General features: G+C 35.0%; 3 protein-coding genes across 3 annotated transcripts; all 3 read left to right on the forward strand.

Annotated features, from left to right (window-relative positions):
• The first annotated feature begins 969 nt into the window (after window positions 1-969).
• On the forward strand, window positions 970-2,001 carry LOC147480375 (uncharacterized). The gene is made up of 3 exons (XM_086577904.1): window positions 970-1,126; window positions 1,230-1,279; window positions 1,762-2,001. The coding sequence occupies exons 1-3, from the start codon at window positions 1,060-1,062 to the stop codon at window positions 1,918-1,920; spliced, it is 276 nt and encodes a 91-aa protein (XP_086434030.1). The 5' UTR covers window positions 970-1,059; the 3' UTR covers window positions 1,921-2,001.
• Window positions 2,002-6,057: 4,056 nt separating this feature from the next.
• On the forward strand, window positions 6,058-7,647 carry LOC147480376 (uncharacterized). The gene has a single exon (XM_086578630.1). It carries the CDS (start codon window positions 6,058-6,060, stop codon window positions 7,645-7,647), a length of 1,590 nt encoding a protein of 529 aa, XP_086434756.1.
• Window positions 7,648-8,176: 529 nt separating this feature from the next.
• On the forward strand, window positions 8,177-9,136 carry LOC147480377 (uncharacterized). Its single transcript, XM_086578632.1, has one exon. The coding sequence runs from the start codon at window positions 8,177-8,179 to the stop codon at window positions 9,134-9,136; it is 960 nt and encodes a 319-aa protein (XP_086434758.1).
• Window positions 9,137-26,026: the final 16,890 nt, after the last annotated feature.

Consider the following 26,026-nt stretch of genomic DNA (forward strand, 5'->3'; position numbering starts at 1 on the left):
AATGAACTACCAGTGAAATAGGCTCGCCATTGGGCACATGGAAAGGGTGCTTCAGAATTCAGATGGCTTGCGGAGTGCGAGCTATGAGGTAGTCACGCACTCTGGCCTCGACTTGAGCTGAATGCAACTAGGCTATGTTTTTGGGTTATGTTGCTCAACAATTTTCCTTTAGACAAAGCCTCACAGCCAAAATCAACTGTATATATATACCCCTTACCAAGTAGACTACCACTTGCATTTGGGACTTGGGGGATATTTTTAGTTTTTCCATTGGAATTTGGAACTCCAAAAGGAAAAATAATATAAGAAAAAGTTGTAAATAGAGTTGACCAACAGTTTAACTTTTAATTAGTACTTAAGTAGTGATTCTTGACTACTGTACTCTAAATCCAACTAGTTCCATTGTCAACTTAATAACAGTTATGGATCTCAGAAAAAGCAGATTGTTGAACTTCTAAGAAACTGTTTCAGGATTTGCAGTTTACTATCTATTTATAAACAATGGGATGGTTATATGAACTCCACTTTAAATGACTCCAAAGTTACTCCTCCACTAAATACAATGAATTAGAAGTTGATTTTTGGTGGAGATATTCTCTATAGAGATCATTCTCACAAAAAATCAATTCATTTGAAAAATATACAAACTTGTAAAAAATCAGTTAGAAAATTACAAAATTATCCAACGGCCTAGTTTTTTTTTTAATTTCATAATATAACAACTTTCGACAAGCTAGGTTAAACATATTCAATTGAACTGGTTTTTTATGAGGGTGTTCTCCATCACGTGATGTATGTCTCCACAAAAAATTAGTCGTCCAATTATCTTGTAAGTCCATTTTTAGAAATGGAGTAACTTTGGAGTCATTACAAGGTGAATTTCATATAACCATCCCCATTAAACAATCTATATAGATCCACTTGGATCTGGCTTTTAGCTTTAGACAGCTACATTCCCACTTCTTTGTTCTCAACATAAAGCAAAAAAATCTACTTTAAACACTGCCCACTCAAGTACAAATTTGGGCTCTCAGATCTGAGGAAACTGGAGAAGAAACAATGGGTAGATCCTACTTTCTAACAACACTTCTTGTTTTTTCTGTTCTGTCTATGTGCTTCTGTCAAGGTACAACACTTTACACTTTCCTCTCTTTCATTCCATTTTAAGGATAAAAGTTAACTGGGGCTCTTGTGCCTTTTCTTGTCTGATTTTCAATCTCATTTTGTAGGATGTGGCAGAAAATTAAAGACACATGAGGGTACAAGTTTCGTACTTCAGGTGCTTCATCTCTCTTTGTTAAACAAAGTCAAATTACAATTACTTGCTTCGTGTTATACAGTACTATTGCATGCTTTCATCTAATTGGAAGTGTGACAAAATTTGGTATAAATTTTGTAGGATTGGGTTGCCTTACTTTTGAAATAAATTTCTATGAAATAGTCACCATGGCATACTCCAACTCAAGCTTTCATAAATTTAGACTCTTAAGAGTTAAGACATTCCACATTTGCATAGTTTGCTCTTTGAGACTCGGGCGTGTCCTAAAATCCAAACCAAGTAGAACTTAGTATTAGTTTTTACTCCATAGGTGTCTATTGATGAGCTGATGTTAAGTTGTTAACCCACCTAGCCTCTCTAAATTTCTTATGGTAGTACAGCTTTCTACAATTTATTATTTTGAAACTTTGCTCAAAACATAATCGAACTCCCACAAAGTTTTAAAATCATAATGCTGTGTTTGTTTTTATGGATTTCTTCAGGACAAAACAGAGTTCCCAAGAGATATGATGGAAGCAATGGACTATGAGGATCCAGGGGCAAACACAAACCCAAGAACTGGATATTTTTTAACCCCTCCTTTCCCTTCTCCTCCCACTTCTTCTCCCACTTCTCCTCCTCCGGAAGGTTCTGACTTCTGAGTGACCAAAATTTTTAATATATAGAGCACTTGAGATATTTTGGAATAAGATATTTGGTCAATGTGGATTGTTTCTTGTTTTCCTTGGCGTCTTATAGTTGTAATAGCTGGTCTATTCCTCCTGATTGTATGTTTGTAAAGTTCCTTCGAACAAATTAGTCACTACTAACATGGCTCTATCAATTTATTAAGGTTGACTTTTAAAATGTACATGAATCTCTAGTTGGACACCAGTATTTGATGGACCGACTTTTCATTAATATTTTCTATACATGTTGACCTCGAAATTAGACTTCGTGTGATTTCGAGTTGAGATTCTCCTATGAAATGTCAATGAATCTTGATGCTTGGTCTGACTTAGAAAGAACTATAAAATGCCGTTAAAACCAGGATTAGGAGCCAAAAAAGATATTAGATATATAGCCATTTATATTTAACACTCAAGAGTCAGTACAAGCAGAAGAATGTTACTTGGCTGCCTTGGCATCTCCAATTATATCAAAAGTTTGCTGGTAAGAGTAGGACTTCTATCAAGGTGAATAGTGATTCAAGTGCTACGTTTTTCTTGGTAAGTGGTCTTACTCACCTGGTATCACCATTCTGTATCGATGGAGACACAAACATCCTCAAACTTTGTCTTGATATGGAAAGTCAATTTCGTTCTTCTTTGTATACTGAAGTACTATTCCATAAATTGAGTAAGATGAAGTGAAAAAAGATCATATCAAGAAAAAAATCAACTTGGAGACAGTAAAAAATGACCAAAAAATAGATAATACAGAATCCAATGCCCACAATGCTTCCATTGGTGGGGAGAGAGGCATTTATGCCTAAAGTGTTGGGATTTATGTTTTGGAGGGAAAATGAGATTCTGGAGATCCTTAAGAGGCGGCAATCCTGGTATTGGGCGGTGCTTGCATCAGCACATCAGTTTCAGTGATTATCAGGCGAAGGTTAAGGCAATTTTCAGGGGATGTTAATGGTGACTAACTATAATGGAGAATGTAGGGCCATTTACTTAGCTGTGGAAGTTGGAACTTGTAAGCAACAAAGGCCACTCTTATCATTTTTCTAGAACACATTTGGATTGAGACAGATGCATAAGCTGCCGTTACATCGTTTAAATGCAATGCGATCCCTTGGAAGCTTCATGCATGATGTAAAATGACTGGCAATAGGACGATTTGATGGAACGCGGTTGCCAGGAATGCAGCAATGCTGGTCTGGAAACCACAGTATGCAGTGACTTGTAGAACATAGAAATAGCATTAGCTGGTATTTGGTGTTATACAGTAAGGACTTGGATCTTCTTATCATATCCTTTTAAAATAGCCCCTTAATAACTACATTCCATCAATTCGGAGTTCAGTTCAGACACGGTCCCAAAAGACTAGTCTCAAATCATGTTTTTAAGAATTCCTTTCCCAACCAAAAAGTAAGCAGCGAATAAACAGAGTCAACTTATACCCAATCTAGTATCTACTATCTATTATCACCTCTTTCTCTATATTAAAGCAGAGTACATTTTATGTGGATAATCTCTTTCCTAGGCAGGGGCGGATCCAGGCGGGGTGGGCTGCAGCTATGAGTGTAAAAAAAAACCGTTGACCCATCATCCGGTTGGGTCTTCACCCACCACCCAAACTCGCACTGACCTGAAAACAGACCCGGCCCGCCCCACCACCGTTTTTACGCTGGTCGGGCTATGGGTGTAGGTTCTATGCTCAAATCCGACCCGTCAAGCCGCCCGACCCACACCGTGTCAAAAGTCGTTGACCCGCACAATTTCAAGACTCTAAATCTAATATTTTTGTATTTTGTTTATATTTGGGAAATATAAACACAAACTTATGAGTTCAACATCAATTTATAATATTCAAGTTTAAACATTTGACAAATATCAAAAGTTCAAATTCAACTTTCGAATTTTGGAGAAGATGAATCATTCATCCTTGTATTAATTTCGAATTCTTTTAGTTTATATTTTATTGTTTTGTACCATAGATCCTCACTCTCATCTTCATTTTATCATGCTATGAAAAATAATCAATTTACAAATGGTAAATCACGAGAAATACGTTTCAAATTTACAGATATGGTTTTGGGTTCAAGTTCAAGTTTTTTTATATTTGTTTATTTTTTATTGATTTATTCAATTTTTTTCTCTATGTTGTGAATTGGAAATATATTATTTGCATAATTAGAAAGTTTTTTTTGGGTGAAATTGGGTTAAAATGATAATTTCCACCCGACCCGGATGACCCGCCCAAAACCCACCCCATAAGCTGAAACCTAACAGGCCGGGTGATGGTACTAAGACATGACACTTCAACCCGCCCCGCCCGCCCCGTCGGGGACCACTGGATTTGTACTCCCTAGCCTGCCCCGGCCCGCCCCATCACTATTTGACCCACGGTTGACCCGCCCCGCCCCGTATTACACCCCTAGCTGCAGCACACCCAAACTTTCCTTAAAAAAAAAAAAAAAAAAAGTAATGTTCAAAATAGAAATTTAAGCCCAACAAACTTAGCCCAGCCCATTAGAAAGTTAGAAATAACGAACATAGTTAGAAGTTGCTCAAAAGAAATAACGAACAGCGAGAAACTCTCCGACTCTTGGCCTCTCGGGTAACTCAGAAGTCAGAAGTCAGAACTTTTAAAGTCTAAACTCTCGGCCTCTCGGGTGACAGCACTGACGGGTAGTATCTCAGTCTTGGGAGTATTTCAGTATTTGCATATTTTTTTCTTCGGTTCTTCACTTCTTCAACTCTTGCAAACTCTTATTATTCTCATAAGGTGAATTTTTTAGTTCAATTATTCTCAATTTATTAACTTATTATGATACTTGTTTAGTTGTTTAAATGTTTGTGCATTAGACATTAGTTTAGTTAAGACTAATTTATTTAAATTGTTTATATGAATTTGTTTATTTGTCTAGGGATTTAGTGACACCAATAGAACTATTTGTTTGAATTGGATTTTGTTTTATGCATTAGAAATTTTAGATTGTGTGGATGATGTGATAACACCCAATGATAATTATTTTCTCTATCTATTGTATATTGATAACTATTTAATATCTTAGGTTACAATGTCGCATCATCAAGTGCCCAAAAGACCATTAACTCTTCTATCGTTCTATAAGCGAAAAGATGATAAACTGGAAAGTGGTGAAACTTCAACATCTATTCTTGATAATTCAAAACTTGATGGGGATGAGCAACGTCCTACCAAAGTTCAAGTTGTCTAAATTGAAAGAGTTGAACCTTCTTCTCGAGTCCAAAGAGTTGGAGTTGAACATTCTTCCAAAGCTCAAGAAGTTACACCTATGGAAGTTGATGTCACTTCTCTATTTGAATGTGATCAGGGTAAATGTATTGCTATATATGAATATCCGCTTGTTAAGCGAGATGAAGTCCGAGTAGCTTATCTTAGAATGGGACCTTGTCGACCGGCTCATAAGAACAAAAAAGATTATCCATTGACTATGTTTGGAAAGCAAGGACGTCGGTTCAACACTAATTGGTACAAACTATTTCCTTGGCTAGAGTAATCACTCTACAAGGATAGAGCATATTGTTTATATTGTTTTCTCTTTGAAACCAATCCTCCGAAGCATCCGGTGTTTACCATTGATGGGTTTCAAAATTGGAGGAAAGTTAAAAGTGGGAAGCAATGTCCTTTTTTAAAACATGAAGGTGGCCTTTGTTCTCCACATAGGTCGGCAACCTTGTATTGTGAGAATCTAATGAATCCTTCTCGACATATAGATAGTGTTATCAATAGACTTTTTAATGAAGCTATTGCAAATAATCAGATCTTACTCCGAACTGTTGTTCAATGTATTCGGATGCTTGCACTACAAGAGTTTCCTTTTAGAGGCCATGATGAGTCAAAAGAAATCAAAGAATTGTGGAGGCTTCCTTGCAATGTTCGAGTTTTCAAAATTGTTGAACAAGAAAGTTACTGAAATAGTAGGTAATTGTTCGGGAAATGCCATGTATAGTTCACATGGTATTCAAAAGGCACTTTTGCATATATTTGCCAAAAATGTGAGAAAGAAAATACGTGAAGATCTTGGTGATGCAAAGTTTTGTATCCTTGTGGATGAAATACAATATAATTTATAGAGAGAGCAAATGACAATTATTATAAGATTTGTTAATCGTGATGGTTTTGTTAGAGAGAGGTTTTTTGCTATTGTTGGTGTTGAAGACACTTGTGCATTAACTTTGAAAAAAGAGATTTCCAAAGTTCTTGCTAGTAAGAATTTGCTTATTAGAAATATGAGAGGCCAAGATTATGATGGTGCTAGTAATATGCGTGGTCAATGGAATAGATTACAAGCACTATTTCTTAAGGAGTGTTCTTATGCATATTATGTGCATTATTTTGCGCATCGACTACAACTTGCATTAGTTGCGGCTTCTAAAGATGTTTCCGATGTTTGGTTATTATTTTCAAAGTTGGCATCCATTGTTAATCTCCATGTTCCGCCTAAGAGGAACAAAGAGTTAGAAAAAGCTCGAAAAGAGGAAATTGAAAGCTTGTTAGCAATTGGTGAGCTTAATAGTGGACGAGGTGCTAATCAAGTTTGTACATTGCAACGAGCTGGAGAAACTCGATGGAGCTCTCACTATGAATCCATTTGTAGCTTGATGGAGATGTATGATGCAATTTGTACGGTTCTTGAACTTATCATGAAGAATGGGTCTAGTAACACCATGCGTGGGGAAGCTAATGGTTCTTATGTTACTATGAGAGACTTTCAATTTTTCTTTATGTTTCGTTTATTGCATAAGACTATGGGAATCACAAATGTACTATATAAAGTCTTGCAAGTGAAGTCTCAAGACATTCTAAATGCCATGGGTTTAGTCTCAAGTACAAAGGAGTATCTTCAAGAGTTTAGAGGAACAAGTTGGGATAGTTTCCTTGGGGATGTGATTTCTTTTTGCAAGAAACATAATATTGATATTCCTAATATGAGCTCTCGTCATATGACGGTTACACGTCGTTCTTGCCAGCAGAATGATTGTATTACAGTTGAGCACCACTACCACGTTGATATATTCAATGTTGTAATAGATTACCAGTTTCATATTGATGATATTTGCAAGCTCGCCGAGAAATATTATTGTGAAGACTTCACGAAGCATGAAATACTTATTTTGAGAAGTCAACTACAACATTATAAGCTTGATGTGACTCGTCATCCTTGTTTTCAAAAAAATTCTACCATTTCTGAGTTATGTCGAGCTTTAGTTAAAACAAGAAAGTCAACTATTTATTATTTGATTGATAGATTGATTCGTCTTGTCTTGACTCTTCCTATCTCTACAGCGACTGCTGAACGAGCCTTTTCAGCTATGAAACTTGTCAAAACACGACTCCATAACAAGATAGATGACAAGTTTCTTGCAGATTGCATGGTTATATACATCGAAAGGGAGTTTGCTAACGAAGTTGATATAGAGTTAGTAATAGATGAATTTGATAAGAAACCTCGAGTTGATATAGAGTTTGCAATGTTCGAGTTTTCAAAATTGTTGAACAAGAAAGTTGCTGAAATAGTAGGTAATTGTTCGGGAAATGCCATGTATAGTTCACATGGTATTCAAAAGGCACTTTTGCATATATTTGCCAAAAATGTGAGAAAGAAAATACGTGAAGATCTTGGTGATGCAAAGTTTTGTATCCTTGTGGATGAAGTACAATATAATTTATAGAGAGAGCAAATGACAATTATTATAAGATTTGTTAATCGTGATGGTTTTGTTAGAGAGAGGTTTTTTGCTATTGTTGGTGTTGAAGACACTTGTGCATTAACTTTGAAAAAAGAGATTTCCAAAGTTCTTGCTAGTAATAATTTGCTTATTAGAAATATGAGAGGCCAAGATTATGATGGTGCTAGTAATATGCGTGGTCAATGGAATAGATTACAAGTACTATTTCTTAAGGAGTGTCCTTATGCATATTATGTGCATTATTTTGCGCATCGACTACAACTTGCATTAGTTGCGGCTTCTAAAGATGTTTCCGATGTTTGGTTATTATTTTCAAAGTTGGCATCCATTGTTAATCTCCATGTTCTCGCCTAAGAGGAAGAAAGAGTTAGAGAAAGCTTGAAAAGAGGAAATTGAAAGCTTGTTAGCAATTGGTGAGCTTAATAGTGGACGAGGTGCTAATCAAGTTTGTACATTGCAACGAGCTGGAGAAACTCGATGGAGCTCTCACTATGAATCCATTTGTAGCTTGATGGAGATGTATGATGCAATTTGTACGGTTCTTGAACTTATCATGAAGAATGGGTCTAGTAACACCATGCGTGGGGAAGCTAATGGTTCTTATGTTACTATGAGAGACTTTCAATTTTTCTTTATGTTTCGTTTATTGCATAAGACTATGGGAATCACAAATGTACTATATAAAGTCTTGCAAGTGAAGTCTCAAGACATTCTAAATGCCATGGGTTTAGTCTCAAGTACAAAGGAGTATCTTCAAGAGTTTAGAGGAACAAGTTGGGATAGTTTCCTTGGGGATGTGATTTCTTTTTGCAAGAAACATAACATTGATATTCCTAATATGAGCTCTCGTCATATGACGGGTACACGTCGTTCTTGCCAGCAGAATGATTGTATTACAGTTGAGCACCACTACCACGTTGATATATTCAATGTTGTAATAGATTACCAGTTGGTGGAGTTGAAGAGTAGATTCTCTAAGGAGGCAATTGAGCTTCTTTCTCTTAGTTCGGCTTTGGATCCGAAAGATGCTTTTAAGCACTTTCATATTGATGATATTTGCAAGCTCGCCGAGAAATATTATTGTGAAGACTTCACGAAACATGAGATACTTATTTTGAGAAGTCAACTACAACATTATAAGCTTGATGTGACTCGTCATCCTTGTTTTCAAAAAAATTCTACCATTTCTGAGTTATGTCGAGCTTTAGTTAAAACAAGAAAGTCAACTATTTATTATTTGATTGATAGATTGATTCGTCTTGTCTTGACTCTTCCTATCTCTACAGCGACTGCTGAACGAGCCTTTTCAGCTATGAAACTTGTCAAAACACGACTCCATAACAAGATAGATGACAAGTTTCTTGCAGATTGCATAGTTATATACATCGAAAGGGAGTTTGCTAACGAAGTTGATATAGAGTTAGTAATAGATGAATTTGATAAGAAACCTCGCAAGTCACGATTTCATTAGTGTCATGTTTTAATTTTTGGATGTCTTTTGTTATACTTGTCAAGATCTATTGTGAGTATGTGTCTATGTGAAGACATTTGTTTTTGTTCATTTTGAATAATATAATGAAGATGATTACTTTTTGGTATGATGTTTGTCGGAAATATGAAAGCAAAGATGATGCCTGTATATTTTTGGTGGGACATTGTTATAGTACAACCCACCCCCCCAGCTTAACATTCCTAGATCCGCCCCTGTTCCTTGGTGGCGCATTCTTTTGACATAGGTATGCCATGTGGACACTCTTAATTAATCATAAGAAGTTTCCTAATACAACATGAACTCTTAATCTTGAAAAGTTTCCTAATACAACAAAACTCTAATTAGGGATGCTAATGGGTACCCGATTACCCGGAACTGAAACCGAATATTCGGGTTCTGGGTCCTAAAAAGTTAGACTCATTTAAAACGGGTCATTAAGAACCGAACCGATAAAGAACTGAATAGTAAAAAAACTCGTGGGTACTCGAACTGAAACCGGAACCGATTAATATGATTTCGATATATAAAATTTAGTATTATATTACATTTAAGATAATCAAACTAATACATTATAATATAAAATATGTTTTTATGTGTAAAAGTTTTATATATATATATATATATATATATATATATATATATATATATATATATATATATATATATATATATATATATATATATATATATATAGCATAATAGTGAATGTGTTGTTAAATGTATATTTTACAACAATACGTTAAACAAGTGTATCATAAATGTTAATAATAATGTCAACGTGTATATTCTGAACTAACTAATATATTTTATATTTATTAACTTATACACGTGTATATTTAAATTGGATACACATGCTTGATATATTGTGGTACATGCACTTATTATAAACCAATATGTAGTGTTCATGTTAAAAATTAGTGATGAGATGTAATTGTAAGACGTATGTACTCGCATGTTCGATTTAAAATATAATGCGAGTTAATATACGTGTACAAATATATGTGTACGCACGTAAAATATATCAAGGTAACAAATATATGTGATTGCACGTATACACGATCGAGTTAATACAAGGAAACAAATATATGTGTATGCACGTAAAAAAAAATCAAATTTTTGGGGTTAGATATTTGATTATTTTAATTTATATATCAAAGCTTGAAATTATCACATGCATGAATGGTAAATGTTTTAACGTGTATGATTGATATATGCTCATAGATTGATGTAAATATGATTGTTGATACATCACTAATTATACATAAAATATTATCATGTAGGAAAAAAAAAAAAAAAACAAAAACAAGTTTTAGTGTATAAATGATTGAAATTGTTTAATAATCATAATAAATAATAAAGACCCGAATTAGAATCGAAACCGATAAAAAACCGTGGGTTTTGATGGTTTTGGGTTGGGTTCTATAATTCTCATACTAAAACCGTTGAGAAACGAAACCGATAGAACCACATTTTATCTTTATTAACTTATGCACATGTATATTTATATAGGATACACATGCTTGATATATTGTGGTACACGCACTTATTATAAACCAATATGTAGTGTTCATGTTAAAAATTAGTGAGATGTAATTGTAAGATGCATGTACTTGCATGTTTTATTTAAAATATAATGCGAGTTAATACGGGGGCACGTAAAATATATCAAGGTAACAAATATATGTGATTGCACGTGTACACGATCGAGAGGAAACAAATATATGTGTATGCACGTAAAAAAAAAAATCAAATTTTTGGGGTTAGATATTTAATTATTTTAATTTCTATATCAAAGCTTGAAATTATGACATGCATGAATGATAAATGTTTTAACGTATATGATTGATATATGTTCATAGATTGATGTTAATATGATTATTGAGACATCACTAATTATACATAAAATATTATCATGTAGGAAAAGAAAAAAATAAAAATAAAAATAAAAACAAGTTTTAGTGTTTAAATGATTGAAATTGTTTAATAATCATAATAAATAAAAAAGACCCGAATTAGAACCGAAACAGATAAAAAAAACCGTGGGTTTTGATGGTTTTGGGTTGGGTTCTATAATTCTCATACTAAAACCGTTGAGAACCAAAACCGATAGAACCACAAATAGTAAAATCCAAACCGAAACCGTTAAAACCCGACCCAAAACCGACCCGTTGGCACCCCTAACTCTAATAAGTCAATCAATATCTGACAAGGAAATTTTATACGACTCCAATAAGAAAACATTGCTAAATCAACTCCAAAAACTTATGTTAAATAATTATCAGTCATTGAATTTCTCACAAAAATTTAAGGGATGTGAATTTTAGAAATGATTCCGGCCATATGGCCGGGTCTAAAACCTTGTCTATATACTAAAGTAGAGACATCTAAAAAAGATTTTTCTCTTTCCTAGGTGGTACTCTAATATGAGAGATAGACTTTTCTCTCTCCTAGAGGTCTCTGCTTTAGTATAAACTTTAGTATAAATATAGTAGATTCCTATAGTTTCTCTAACTTAATGAATTCCAATAATGAGATCTCTCCAATAAGTGATTGAATGCTCAAAACAAGGAAAAAAAAAAAACGGTTGTCCATATCTCTCTCGCATTTTCTTCTCTTCTCCTACAAGCTCTTTTGTTAATGTAGTATACCGACATTAAAAATATTTATATGAGTGTTAGTGTGTAAGAGAGGGCCTAGCTTGCTTCAATATTGCACATGGCCCTCTACAACTCAGAGCCGCCCCTGCTGCTTTGTTTTCCTAATTGCCTAAGTCAAGAAAAAATTGGCTTGTTAGCAAGTTGAAAAATGATTAGCATGCTAGTTTTGTGGCGTGGCCTTGTGTCTTTTGGGAACCCTTCTTGTTTAGCTAATACATATGTTTTTATTAGAACATTAAAAAGATTTAAATTGCGTAGACCATCTTTTATGCAGATTCCAAAATAATAGATTGCACAGATAGCTTCAATGAAGTAGTCAGTTTTGATACCTTTAAGGTGTAGGCCTCTATTTCTCTAACTATATGTCACCGATTTCTATGCAAAAAATGTGCTCTATCTTCATCCAGTCTTGTCCTCCATCTCTTCTGTATCGATCTTCCAGCAAGTCACATTTCGTAATAATCAGACACTCAATTGAACAAGATAGTCCACCTCTGGAAAAGATGGAAGTTGAGGGCAGTTGTCAAATTCCAGTTTCTTTAAGAACCGAAGATAATGAAGTGATGGTAGAGTAACCATCTTAGGACATTCGGAAATGGTAAGTTCACGAAGGCTTGCCATGTCATTGTCACGAATTCCAACCCTTAACTCTAATAACTCAATCAACATCTGACAAGGAAATTTTATACAACTCCAATAAGAAAGCATTGCTAAATCAACTCTAAAAACTTATGTTAATAATTATCAGTCATTGAATTCCTCACAAACATTTAAGGGATGTGAATTTTAGAAATGATTCCGACCATATGGCCGGGTCTAAAACCTTGTCTATATACTAAGCAGAGACCTCCAATGGAGGATTTTCTCTCTCCTAGGTGGCACTCTAATATGAGAGTTAACTTTTTCTCTCTCCTATGTGGCACTCTAATATGAAAGATAGTCTTTTTTAATAACCTACAATCCCATGTACATGAACCTCTTTGGAGAGTTTGAGTGTATTTCAAATTCTTATATATTTGATCAAATAAAAAAAATTGCTAAAAAATAGGTGATTTGTAGAAGGTAATTTTCTATTACGAATCAAACACTTTTAGTGTTCCAATTCTTATATATTTGATCATATCAAATAAAAAAAATTGTTAAAAAATAAGTGATTTGTAGAAGCTAATTCCCTATTACAAATCATACACTAAAATTGTCTATGTATGATAAAGCACCGACTTCTTTCACTAAAGCAGAGACCTCCAACGGAGGATTTCTCTCTCCTATATGACACTATAATATGAGAGTTAGTCTTTTCTCTCTCCTATGTCACACTCTAATATAAAAGCTGTGCAGTTAAATCGCTACTCGGTCGCTACTCGCTCTTCAAGCGAGTAGCAAGTAGCGAGTAAGTGTAATCGGTCGGGGATTAATCGGACGATTTTTCATAACATTATATTTCTTTACAAATAATTATTAAATATATTTAACTTTGAAATACCAACATAATTAAGCCAATTAAGAACCCAATCAATCAATAAACAATTAAAACACTCAATCAACTAAAATAAATATGATTAAAGTGTAGAACTTTACAAAATCGAGGGTTGGTCGAATCGGTGAAATGTCGAGTTCAATGTTTAACATTGAAATAGTTGAAATAGTGAACACAATTACTCTGCTAATTGGGCCTAATCGGCCGAGTACTGGGGGAGTTTTTGAGCCCGATTGTGATCGGGGATTAAATTGTTAGTTGGGTCGGCTAAGCAGCGAGTAGCGAGCTGAGTACTTACCGATTATTCGGCGAGTACTCAACGATTTAATAGCCCAGTACAAAAGATAGTCTTTTCTAATAGCCTACAATCTCACGTACATGGAACTTCTTTGGAGAGTTTGAGTGTATTTCTAATTCTTATATTTGGAGAGTTTGAGTGTATTTTCAATTCTTATATATTTGATCAAATAAAAAAAATTGCTAAAAATAGGTGATTTGTAGAAGGTTCCTATTACGAATCAAATACTTTTAGTGTTCTAATTCTTACATATTTGATCAAATAAAAAAAATTGCTAAAAAATAGGTGATTTGTAAGAAGCGAATTCCCTATTACAAATCATACACTTTTAGTGTCTATGATAAAACACTGACTTATTTCGAATATATACTTAACGCAGCCTAATAACTTATTATAGGATGTAAAATCAACTTCCGACGGTTCCCCACATTCTCTAAGGATTATGTGAGATATATTGAATTAGAACACTTAAAATGTTATTCGCATAACCCTTTCATATATTTGGAATTTGCATTTGTTGTTGGTTATTAACTTCTTAAGAAGTAGACTAATATACTTCCTGAGTAAGTGCCCAAATACCCATCATGTACTCTCATATTTTTAACATATGCACTTTTCTTCCTTTTTGTTTTTCTTTCTTGGATCTCATTATGATTTTCAAACACATGCATGCTACAATATGATAATACATATTGAAAGTATAAATCTGTAAATAGAACACCGACTTATTATGAAGGGGTGCTTTTATTTGTACATTTGGTTTATGCTTCTTTGTATGACATTATTTATTTAGACAATCTAATGATATATCTAATAATCATCCAAACACAACCTCTTACATACATACACTCGATTTAGAAAATGCCAAAGTTAACACGAGATCAAATGCCAAGGTGTAAACTCTCCGAAGTTATTTCTCATTAATGTAGAGAGAACTGTGCTTCTATCGGTTTAAGAACACTATGAAAGGATCGGGCGATCACCAATAGTCATATTTGGAAGACAGATAGATGTTATGCACGGTTATGCATGTGATGTTTTTTTATTCAATGTATATAGAGCAATAGAGTGATAGGGTTATATACTAAAAACATTACTTTTGTATTAACTCTAATTCTTTATATTTTGAATGAGAATCATATGGGCAAATATTATGCATATTATATATGTTATTAGTTATATGCATGTGTCTAATACTTTATGTTGTAGATGATATGGTGTGGACACCTGTAAGATCATATATCGATTACATTTTATAAAGTATAAGTAATCGTTCACAACCTAGATGGATTTGGACAAACCATTAGTACGGTTGTAGTATAATTTGGTATTAGTCTATCTTGACTATAGGATTACACTAGTACACTTTGTGTGTATTGAACAGGACCAAGTGAGATTGCTTCTCCTTATACTGACTATATAAGATAACAAACGCCTCTGTTATTATGGATGCTTGTCATCCTAATCCGGATATAATAACGGGCACTTACATGCATTGTACATTGCTTTAAATCATCAATGAGTGAGATTCATATATCAATCAACAAACTCGATGGATTGGGTAATGACATTGTATGTAAGGTGTGCTATTGATTATAGAAGGAATCCGTGTTCCGCAAGAAGTTGGGTTGATGATGTCCCCTTGAGGAACTCAAAAAGATTGTCATGTAAACCCTGCAGGTGGATTTATTCTGACATGACAATGAGGTTGAGTGGTACTACTCAAGGACATAAGAAGTTGATTAATGTAGTTGTCAGTAACTTGACTTAATCAACTGACATTCGATATCTTAAACACGGGGAGATCAATGAGCATATAATATGGAGCCCATAAACGCTGACACGTAATTTGGGATTAGGGCGGTAGTGCAATAATGACCTTTAGTGGAATAAGCCATTTGTTGACAGACTTGGGCCGTGTGTTCGGGGCAAACATGGGAAGGCCAAGCCCGTCAGGAGGCCCAACTCTAATATGTCCTCATGGTCCCTATTGTAGCCTATAAATAGAATACTCTTTCTCTCTTGCCAAAATTCACTATTCATTGTTCTGAAAAAGAGTCAAGAAAAGTAGATCTGAATTCGTTTCTGATCTTGAGAGAAAGAAGGGGGTTGGTAGATCGTTGTCCACACAACGTCCAATCTATTCTAAAGGAATACAATAGAAGATCAAGAGGTTGATTTTGGATTTCATAAATCTTGGATTCTCAGAGTTATCTAAATCGATTCTCAAAGGTATGTTTTCCAATCACAAATCGTGGACACCCATTAATTCCGCTGCGCGTGGTGTTCGCGGTTTGTAGAAATAGTCATTCTGAAATAATGGTTCCTACATAGAGTACATTTAATTGACATGTGAATCCATAGAGCTTTTTCCATCACAATAAGAGCTGACTATAACAATCTAGATTTTGTATTCGGATATCATCGGGAAACACAAATGAACTCAAAAGCAAAATTATATTTGACACTTGGGACGGTTTCCTTTAGGGCCCAAATGGTAAGCAAAACCTTAAGTATATGTACTTAACTAATTTCATTTATAAACAATACATTGACTTTCTTTGAACTGAATATATACAACCTTCTTACATTTCATTTTAGCTCCTGGAATAGAAATTGGAACTGACTCTTATAACAAATACAAGATACGATAAGTGAAATCACTTCATTCAGGAGCGAATATTAAATTAACAGATTGAGACGGCTGTCTTTGGTTTCCTAAGTTTTGTTCTTTTTGTTTCCGAGTACAGGAAGATGGAATAGTGCTAAAAATAAATTTTCAAAATTTGTGCTCATTATGAGTGTAGGAAGATGTGATAGTGCTAAGTATGCTTCACCTCTCTAACTTCATAAATGGGTGTGGATCGGATGCTTATAGAATGTCCATATCATCATGGAGTAGGATCTTGCCAAGTTGCATAATAATATGATGTCCTATATGAGCTACTCTTGCTATTGCATAAGAAAGCTATTATTGAATTTGCATTGTGATGAGCATTTCAAAGCGATGAAACTACAGTTGAACTTGCAATAACTCGATCAACAACCTTTATTCGATACACAACAAACTTTGGTTGCAAATAGAGCCACCTAAATATTTTTTGGTTGTAGGAATTTTAATAATTTTGGAGTAAAATATATCGAAGCTTAAAAATTCTTATGATTGTTATACTGATAATTGATGGATGATAATTCTTTGGTCCAAAAGAGTGAAGAATGTTTGTGTGAATTATTGTTATACTTATTTTTGTGACACTTTATTGATACCATCAAACTTAATCCTTTCAACATTAGTGCAATATTGGAAGAACTTTGTGGTACTATTTCTTCATCCGAACTTTGTTTTGCAATGTGCTTGCAGAATTATTGAGAATAGCTAAATCTACTATAAGAAATAAGAAAAAAGGTGGAATAAGATGGAATATTTGAACATTTTATTGTAAGTTCAAGGTGTGTGTTAGAAGCTTCAAGTTTGAAAAGGGAATGTTATTTGAAAGGCACACTCTTATTTCACCCATTTGATTATTATATTGTTCAAATCTGAAAATTAATGACCATTACTCATTTTACCCACCCAATTGTACGTTAACACTTTGACATATTCACATTGACGAAAAACATAGAACGACATGATCTTCTCTGTTATTCATGTTAGAATTAAATAAGTATATTTTGCATGTATACAAACAATCGCCTATAAAAAGAGAAAATACTTGGGGGAGTATTCTAAGTAGGTGAACACATTTTCTTGAAAGAGAATCTTTTTTGTATTCATCAATTCATCGTAGAACATGTTCATGTGATAAATCTTTTCAAGTGGGAGTGTATTCTTTGAGGATATGGAAACAATCAATCTGTTTTAATGATTTGATAGATATTTTAGTTATTTGTACACATTAGTACGCAAGCCGAGCGGTGATAACTTATCGCTAAATCACTATAAATCTAAGAAAACTATTATACAAGCTAGATTGAGTTTAAGATAATTCCATTTAAAAATTACGGATTAATATTCTAAACCACAAAATGAAGATGCTATTTCAATTTGATCCCTTAGTTTCCAAGTACTTATGCACCATAATCGCTGCTCATTAACATATTTTTGTTTATTTTCAATAAAAATATATTTTGATTCGAAAATTTGCCGCTAAATCACCATAAATATAAGAAAACTATTATACAAGCTAGATCGAGTTTAAGATAATTCAATTTGAAAATTATGGATTAATATCCTAAACCACAAAGTGAAGAGGCTATCTCAATTTGATCCCTTAGTTTCCAAGTACTTATGCACCATAATCGCTGCTCATTAATGTATTTCAGTTGATTTTCAATAAAAATATATTTAATTTGATTCAAAAATTTGTGTCAGACATTATATAAAGTCTTTTCAACATACAAAATATTTAATAGATCCCGAGTGTATGCCCGGGTCTAAAATCTAGTCTATATACTAAAGTAGAGACCTCTAAAAGAGAATTTTCTCTCTCCTAGGTGACACTCTAATATGAGAGATAACTTTTTCTCTCTCATACGTGGCTTTCTACTATGCCACGTGGACTCTTTAAAAAGTTTGATTCAATTTCGACTTTCCAAAAAAGTGTCTTACGATTAATATAGCTCTACCACATGGTTTTCTATTTTAGTACAACTCTCCCAACTTAAGTACAATTTAAATTAGTCTCCACAAATTCCACAAACAAAATTATGTTTAATTTTAGTACAACTCTTCCAACTTAAGTGCAATTCAAATTAGTCCCCACAAATTCTGCAAACATAATTATATTTAACTAGCAATTATTCCTTAAAAATAGGAAAGAAATTACCACACAAATTCCGCACGTATAAAGAACATATCAATTATTCCCTAAAAAATAGGAAACCTGATCTTATTACCCCCCAAATTATGTACGTATAGATTTTTCTTCAATGTTAGAATTAAAGATCAACATCAGCCATTTAACAAGACATACTATTTTAGTACAACTCTCCCAACTTAAGAGCAATTCAAATTAGTATGTAAAATTATTTCCTAAAACATAATTATTTTTAACTAGCTATTATTTCCTCAAAAATAGGAAAGAAATTACCCCACAAATTCCGCAAAAATAATTATGTTTTACAAGTAAAGAGGATGTCATCATAAAATTGTAGGCATTGACACCACCAAAATAAATGTGCACAATGGGACTTGAAATGAAACACACTCATTAAATTCAAAGTTGTAAAAGAATGACTATTGCATTGAATTAAGCAAGACTTGGCACCAAGACATCTCCATCCCCCTGTGAATAGATTTTGATCTTTCATGTTGGAATTAAAGAAAAGAAGATCATTAATGTTATGGCCAAGTAACCTGATTGCCAGTTAAGTAACCTTTTGATTGAAACCAAAAATTAAGCAAACAAAGTTGTGTTGCCTAGCGTATAATTGAGTCCCGTTTTGTGTTTTCCTATTATATAATTCCTCTAATTGACTTGGAGAAATTGTGTGTTTGTCAAAAAATCATGAAAAAAAGACTAGAAACTATGTTCTGTACGTGTCTAGGTTCCATCTTAACATAGAATCCATTTGACATAACATCACAAAAACCTTGACTGGAAATGGGGTTTTTGCTTGGATGTCAAAGGGGCTTAGGGAATGGGACATATGGGATAGACTGATAATAGGCGCATTGGAGCATAGAACACACTTGGTCCAAATAAATACCTATTTTGAAATATTGATAGGTGGTCAGAATACCACTAGGGATGAGATCGACTAACTGTAACTTGGAAAAATACCATAATTTATTCAAAATCTATAAGAATGAAATAAAGAAGAAGATAAATTGAGTAGGGCAAATACACAAGGAGACTCTTAATTGTTGAGATGGCAAAAAAATTCTGAATTAAGCTATCAAGTTTAATATTAAGGGGACTGGGGGAGATAAAAAAAACTTGAATATTTTGTACTTATAACTTATAACTTATAAGTTCTTACTACTATAAGTGCTTGCTACAGTTTGTACCTACATAGATTAATTGTGATGTATCACATGTGGTGTCAGGAGTTGCTACCAAATGCGTAGTTAAAATATTTTGTATATTGAAGGGTTTAACTAAAGCATCACATTTTGTGCTTGAACTAGATCGTAAAAATTTTAAATGTAAAATATATCAAAATGAAGCATTTCCTATTAGGAAACTCTCGATCTATAAGGGAAGTTTAAATCTTATTAGCCTTAGGGATAAGGCAAAAAAAAAAAAAGAAAAAAGAATCGACCGTTCAAGTAATAAAAAATTAAATTATAGGGAAAAATGAGAGTAAAAAAATTATAGGGAAAAATGAGAGTAAGAGAGGCATATATCCATCCATATTGAATTGCAGATACATCAATGATAGAGTCATTTTTTAGTGGACTAAATACAAATATAGGTCCTCTAATATATGAAATGTAATAAAATAGAAAAGAAATCAAACAAGGGAGACAGATTACTATGGGTTTTGCTCATTTTATATGAAATGAAGAAGATTTTGCTCAGCATGTTCTATTCGATACGGGTAGGAGAAGATCCCGACTCGGTAGTTATACAAATTGGTTGATGATTTTGAAGAACTGGAAACTAAAGAAGAGTCAACCGAGGATCGTGGTAGGTCGTTCACAAAAAGCCAAACTTTTAATTATTTTTAATGATAACTAAGTTATAAATTCGGTTGTTGAGTTGGACTCCTTATGGATATAACCTTGCGTATTAATTCCCAAACCAATCTTTTGCAACACCTTCTCACTCAATGCATCAAAATATTGTCATGCAACCATTTGGTAAGTTTACAAATATTTTCATGCAACCATTTGGTAAGTTTAAAGTTACTTCGAAACAAAAAAACAAAGTTAATATATAGTGTCTGACCACCACATCAAGACATAAATAGTACTACCTACTACGACATACGTAATTTTGATGTCTAGAAATTATAGATTAATTTTATGAACAAAACCACCAAAAGCACAACCAAACAAGTAGAAGATGAGCCAATAAGCACAAGTGAATAACTAACATGTTGGGATCCTATTTTTTGAATAATAAGAAATAATAAATGGCTTCAGATGCATAAGTGGACAACATGCAATGATTGATTAAGTGTAGTTAGAGCACGCAAAGAACAAAATCTACCTACAATTCTAGAAAAGTATTACAAGAGATGAATTATTGCCTATTCAATTTCAGAGAACTTCACAAAAGAGTCCTCAGGAATTGACCAATCAAAGCAATAAAGATTCTTCATCATTCATGCCTCTTAGGCAGCACATTGTTACCCATTTGGAGTCCCCAACTAAGAGCAATTTGTGCAGGAGTCTTCAACAATTTCTTTGACACCACACTTAATCTTAGATGCTTACGTACAATACTCTTTAGCCATGCTGAACTAGGGGAACCTAATGGTTAATATCCATGCAATGTGAAGGCCATGAGATATGGAAAAAAGCTCTGCAAAGAGGGGTATAATATTAAAGTTAGAAGCTTAAGTTCCTTAAAACTTATAACTCATGGATAGGTGTACTCCGTTCGATTGGCAGAAGGCACACGACTGAGACTGTTGCCAAGCTGGGTGGCGTTCCACCTGATTGACAGCAGCAAGGACACTTGAAACTTCCAAAACCTCTCCCAACTTTTTTGACAAAAAAAAAATCTAATACTAATAATAGCACGAGATTTGCCAAAATCATAAAAACCCTCCATTATGCTTTCCAAGGTACTAAGCTAGGAAATTCAGGTTGGAAATTCATGTGAATCTATTATAGTTTTCACACATGGAAAATTGTATGTGACGATTTTAAGAACAACATCTAGATAGGGATTGAGATATATATCTAAATTATATGGACAATGTAGTTGAATCATTAAAATGTGAGAATAAGACCTCATTAATGATTTGACCTTATTTTGGATGTAGAAACTGGAGCATGTATACTGATTACTCAAAGCAACATACATGCAACTATACAATGATATACACTAATACAGTGATACACAATTACACATGACCAAGTACAATAAAGATTGGAGAACAAAATTTTCTTTCTCTAATATAATACAATGGCGGAGCCAGGAAATTCATCCAGGTAGGGCACCACAGAATGTGACTACTGACGATAAGTACATCGCAATAGCTTTTTTAATATGAATACGAACAAAATATATAATAAATACATCATTAGCAAAAAAAAAAAAAAAAAAAAACAATCGGTCATAAAAAGGGAAACATAACTTGGAAGAAAAATTATCAGTTCATATAACTCCAATAACATAATAAGTTTCACAATTGCCCTCGGCAAGTTGAAGGATGCCCTGAAACTGAATGACCCATCTTTTGGAAGCGTTGAAGGATTGAACCATGAAGCATTGAATCTCCGTAGTTTATTGTAATGGAAACTTGTGCTCACGGGGTTGAAAAGGACCCTTTAGTAGATATGATTGACGAACAAACTCTCGCTCATTAGGAGGATAATCTGAAATTCGAGGGTGTAACCCCGGATCAGCAGCAAGATTTGTATGATCATTCTCCACACGGTTTCGCTTTAACATAGGTTGCACTTGATTAGGGAGAGTATCTTCTACTACCACAGCCACGGGTGACTAATCAAGAATAGGCTTTCTCATGAGGAATTTGTCTATATCGACACAAAAATCAATTGCATTTTGTTATAAGAAACCCCACATTGCAAAAGCCCAAAATTTACAAAACCAGGGTTACTCACCTTCATCTACCAGTCAGTACACCCCACAACTCAGCACCAAGGATGAAATGAGAGAGAGAGGAGAGACCGAGAGATCCAGAGAGGTATTTGTGAGTTGTGGGTTGCTAAATTAACAACACAGGCTAGTATGCTGCGTTGGGCATTAAAGTTGGACGCTAGCAATTAGGCCTTTTTACTTTTTCTTTTGTACACTACTATTTTTTTTTTTTAAATCCAGAATTGAGGGGGCTAGGCCCTACCTGGTCCAACAATAGATCCGCCCCTGATATAATAGGCCCACACAAGAACAGAAACAACTTATCTGGCCTATTAGTTTAAAAATCTCAACAAAAAAAGAAGAGTCATGTTATTGACAGACCCCATTTTGTATTGGGCAGACCTCGGCCCAATTTGGGGTCTGTACTTCTGTTGGGCACTACACTTGGTCCCGTACACCCCCCACCCAATTCAGCAAAAACCAATAAATCGGTTCTAACCAGTTACCACCCTTCGTACCAGTCTCCTAGCTTCGTCTCTAACCTTCATGAGAGGTTGAGTTTAGGACTTTTGCTCGGCTTTTTTCCATATGAGTATTTTGATTGAGTCTATTGTCTCTCACGACACGAAACTCTCGGCTAATTCCTACATTAGGCAAAGAATTTCGGGTATAACCTCCTCTTCTAGCATTGTGATATGCAACTAATGTAATACTAAGTGCGTTAGCTTACAAACAATCAAATAATCGCTCTTTAACCAAGAAACGATGAAATAACTTTTATAAAATCAATGAATGAATCATCACAATTTTCCTAAGCCTTTAAATAGGTGTTCTAAACCTAAAACAACCAGCGGTGAGTTCACCGAACCAATCCTACGAAAAAAAATGAAAACAAAAGACTGTTCTCGTAAAGCCCAAAGAAAAGCCTTGAGCGCGTGCGCGCTTGTCAGAAGGGCAAACGAAGCACGGACGCGCTTTCACCTCTGCTAACACACTCTTCAGACTTTCACGACACCATCATGTGCATCAAGGTACTTCTCAGCAAGCACCTGCACTACATCATTCCCCCCTGGTTGGAAGGAATTCGTCCTCGAATTTAAATCATCCTCATCGTCAGACGAATCACCACAGAATGGTATGAGATGCCGAACATTGAAGACATCCGAAGTCCGAATATGGCTAGGTAAACGGAGATGATAGGCATTGGCGTTGATCTTCTCAACTACTTCAAGAGGACCAATCTTGCGATGTTTCAATTTATTGTAGTCACCAGCAGAAAAATGATCCTTAGTGAGGACCGCCCAAACAAAGTCACCAACCTCAAACTCAACATGTCTACGATGCCGATTAGCAGCAGTCTTGTACTTAGCAGTAGATTCCAAGAGATTAGAATGAACAGCAGTATGAATATCCGTAACGTGTTGAATCAACTCAGTAGCAGTAGCATGAACAGGGTGTAAGCCAGGGACAGGCCCCTAGATTAGCAGCCACCCGAGGATTGAACCCGTAGAGAACCTGGAAAGGACTAAACCCAGAACTCCGATTAACTGACCTGTTGAAAGCAAACTCGGCCTGTGCGAGGGAAGAATTCCATTGTTTCACCTTAGTATCAATCAAGCTACGTAATAAATTACCCAAAGAATGGTTAGCGACCTCTGTCTGACCATTAGTATGTGGATGATAGACAATACTAAATTTCAACTCAGTGTGCAATAGTTTCCAGAAAGAATGCCAAAAATGACTAAGGAAACGCGTGTCACGATCAGAAACAATGGAATTTGGTAAGCCATGCAAACGGTAAACATCACGAAAAAATAATTGGGCAACATTGACAACATCAGTAGTCTTTTTGCAGGCAATGAAGTGAGCCATCTTGGAAAATCTAGCCATGACCACAAAAATAGAATCAAAGCCTTGTTGAGTACGAGGGAGACCAAGAACAAAATCCAAACTAATATCACACCAAGGGCGAGTGGGAACTGGGAGAGGCATATATAATTCGGCATTAGTAACATGTCCCTTAGAGACCTGACAGACCTGACAACGAGTAACAAAATTTTAGACCTCCTTGCCCAAAGATGGCCAGAAATATGAATCAAATAAAAGTTTGAGAGTCTTGTCACGGCCAAAATGACCCTCATTATGTAATTCAGTAAGGAGACGAAGACGGAGGCTACAGTCATGAACACAAAGGTGCTTACCCTTAAACAGAAAACCATCCTGTAAAGAAAATGTAGATAACTGGCCTTCTTGGATAACACTCAAGATAGGAGCAAAATAAGCATCAGTCGGATAGAGATCAGGGAAGGAATCAAAACCCAATACAGTAGTGCGCAATGACACCAATAAGAATGAATGTCGACTCAGTGCATCAGCCACACGGTTCTGAACACCAGATTTGTGACGTAAAACAATAGTAAAATCCTACAAATAACTGGACCAACGTAATTGTCAGGTACTAACATTATCCTGATTACCAATGTGTTTAAGGGCCTCATGGTTAGAGTACGTATAACAGAAATTCCGAGTGGATCAAATAGTGCCGCCAATGCTTGAGAGTCTGAACAATGACATAAAATTCCAAGTCATAAGCACTGCAATTCTGTTTCGCCCCAGTGAGTTTTTCACTAAAATAAGCCACGGGATGAGTACCCTGGCTAAGAACAACGCCAATACCAACTTTCGACACATCCGTACAGACTTCAAAAGGAGAAGAAAAGTCTGACAATTTAAGGATTGGAGCCGAAATTAATTTGGCCTTGAGCGCTTGAAAACTCTCCTCCACAACCTGAGACCACAAAAATTTACCACTACGCAAACAATCAGTAATATGAGCAGTCTTAGTATTAAAGTAAGGAACAAAGCGGCGATAAAATGAAGAAAACCCATGAAAATTGCGTGCTACTGTCAGGGTCGTCGGGCTAGGCCAAGACCGAACGGCCTCCACCTTAGACTGATCAACTGGAATCCCTTCCTTAGAAACCACATAACTCAGAAATAACACTGAGTCAGTACAGAACACACACTTAGCCACAACAGCAAAAAGCTGAGCCTGACGAAGTATAGACAAGACATTTCGGAGGTCTTGGAGATGAGACTGGGTGTCCTTTGCTGTATAGCAAAATGTCATCGAAATACACCACCACACATTTACCGAAAAAAGGCTTCAGGACCTGATTCATAACACGCATAAAGGTTCTAGGAGCATTAGAAAGGCCGAAAGGCATAACGAGCCACTCATAAAGACCTTCCTTTGTCTTAAAAGCCGTCTTCCACTCATCACCAAAATAAATGCGAATATGATAATAGCCAGGCATTAAGTCAAGCTTTGTAAACACGCCAACACCATGTAACTGATCAAAGAGGTCGTCCAACCGTGGAATGGAAAATCGGTACTTCGTAGTAATGTTGTTAATAGCCCTGCTATCAACACACATGCGTCAAGTGCCATCTTTCTTTGGAACCAATAGTGCGGGCACTGCACAAGGACTGAGGCTCTCACGAAGAAACCCCTTATCAAGCAAATCGATCACATGTCTCTGTAATTCAACATGCTCGGATGGGCTCATGCGGTAGTGAGGACGATTCGGGATTTTTGAACTAGGGATCAAATTAATTTGATGTTGAATGTCCCGCATGGGGGGCAAACCCGTAGGCAATTCAGATGGGAAAAGATCGGAAAATTCCTGTACCAAACCCTGTACACAATTGGGAATT

This window comes from Coptis chinensis, chromosome 8, assembly GCF_015680905.1.
Source record: "Coptis chinensis isolate HL-2020 chromosome 8, ASM1568090v1, whole genome shotgun sequence".
NCBI lineage: Eukaryota > Viridiplantae > Streptophyta > Magnoliopsida > Ranunculales > Ranunculaceae > Coptis > Coptis chinensis.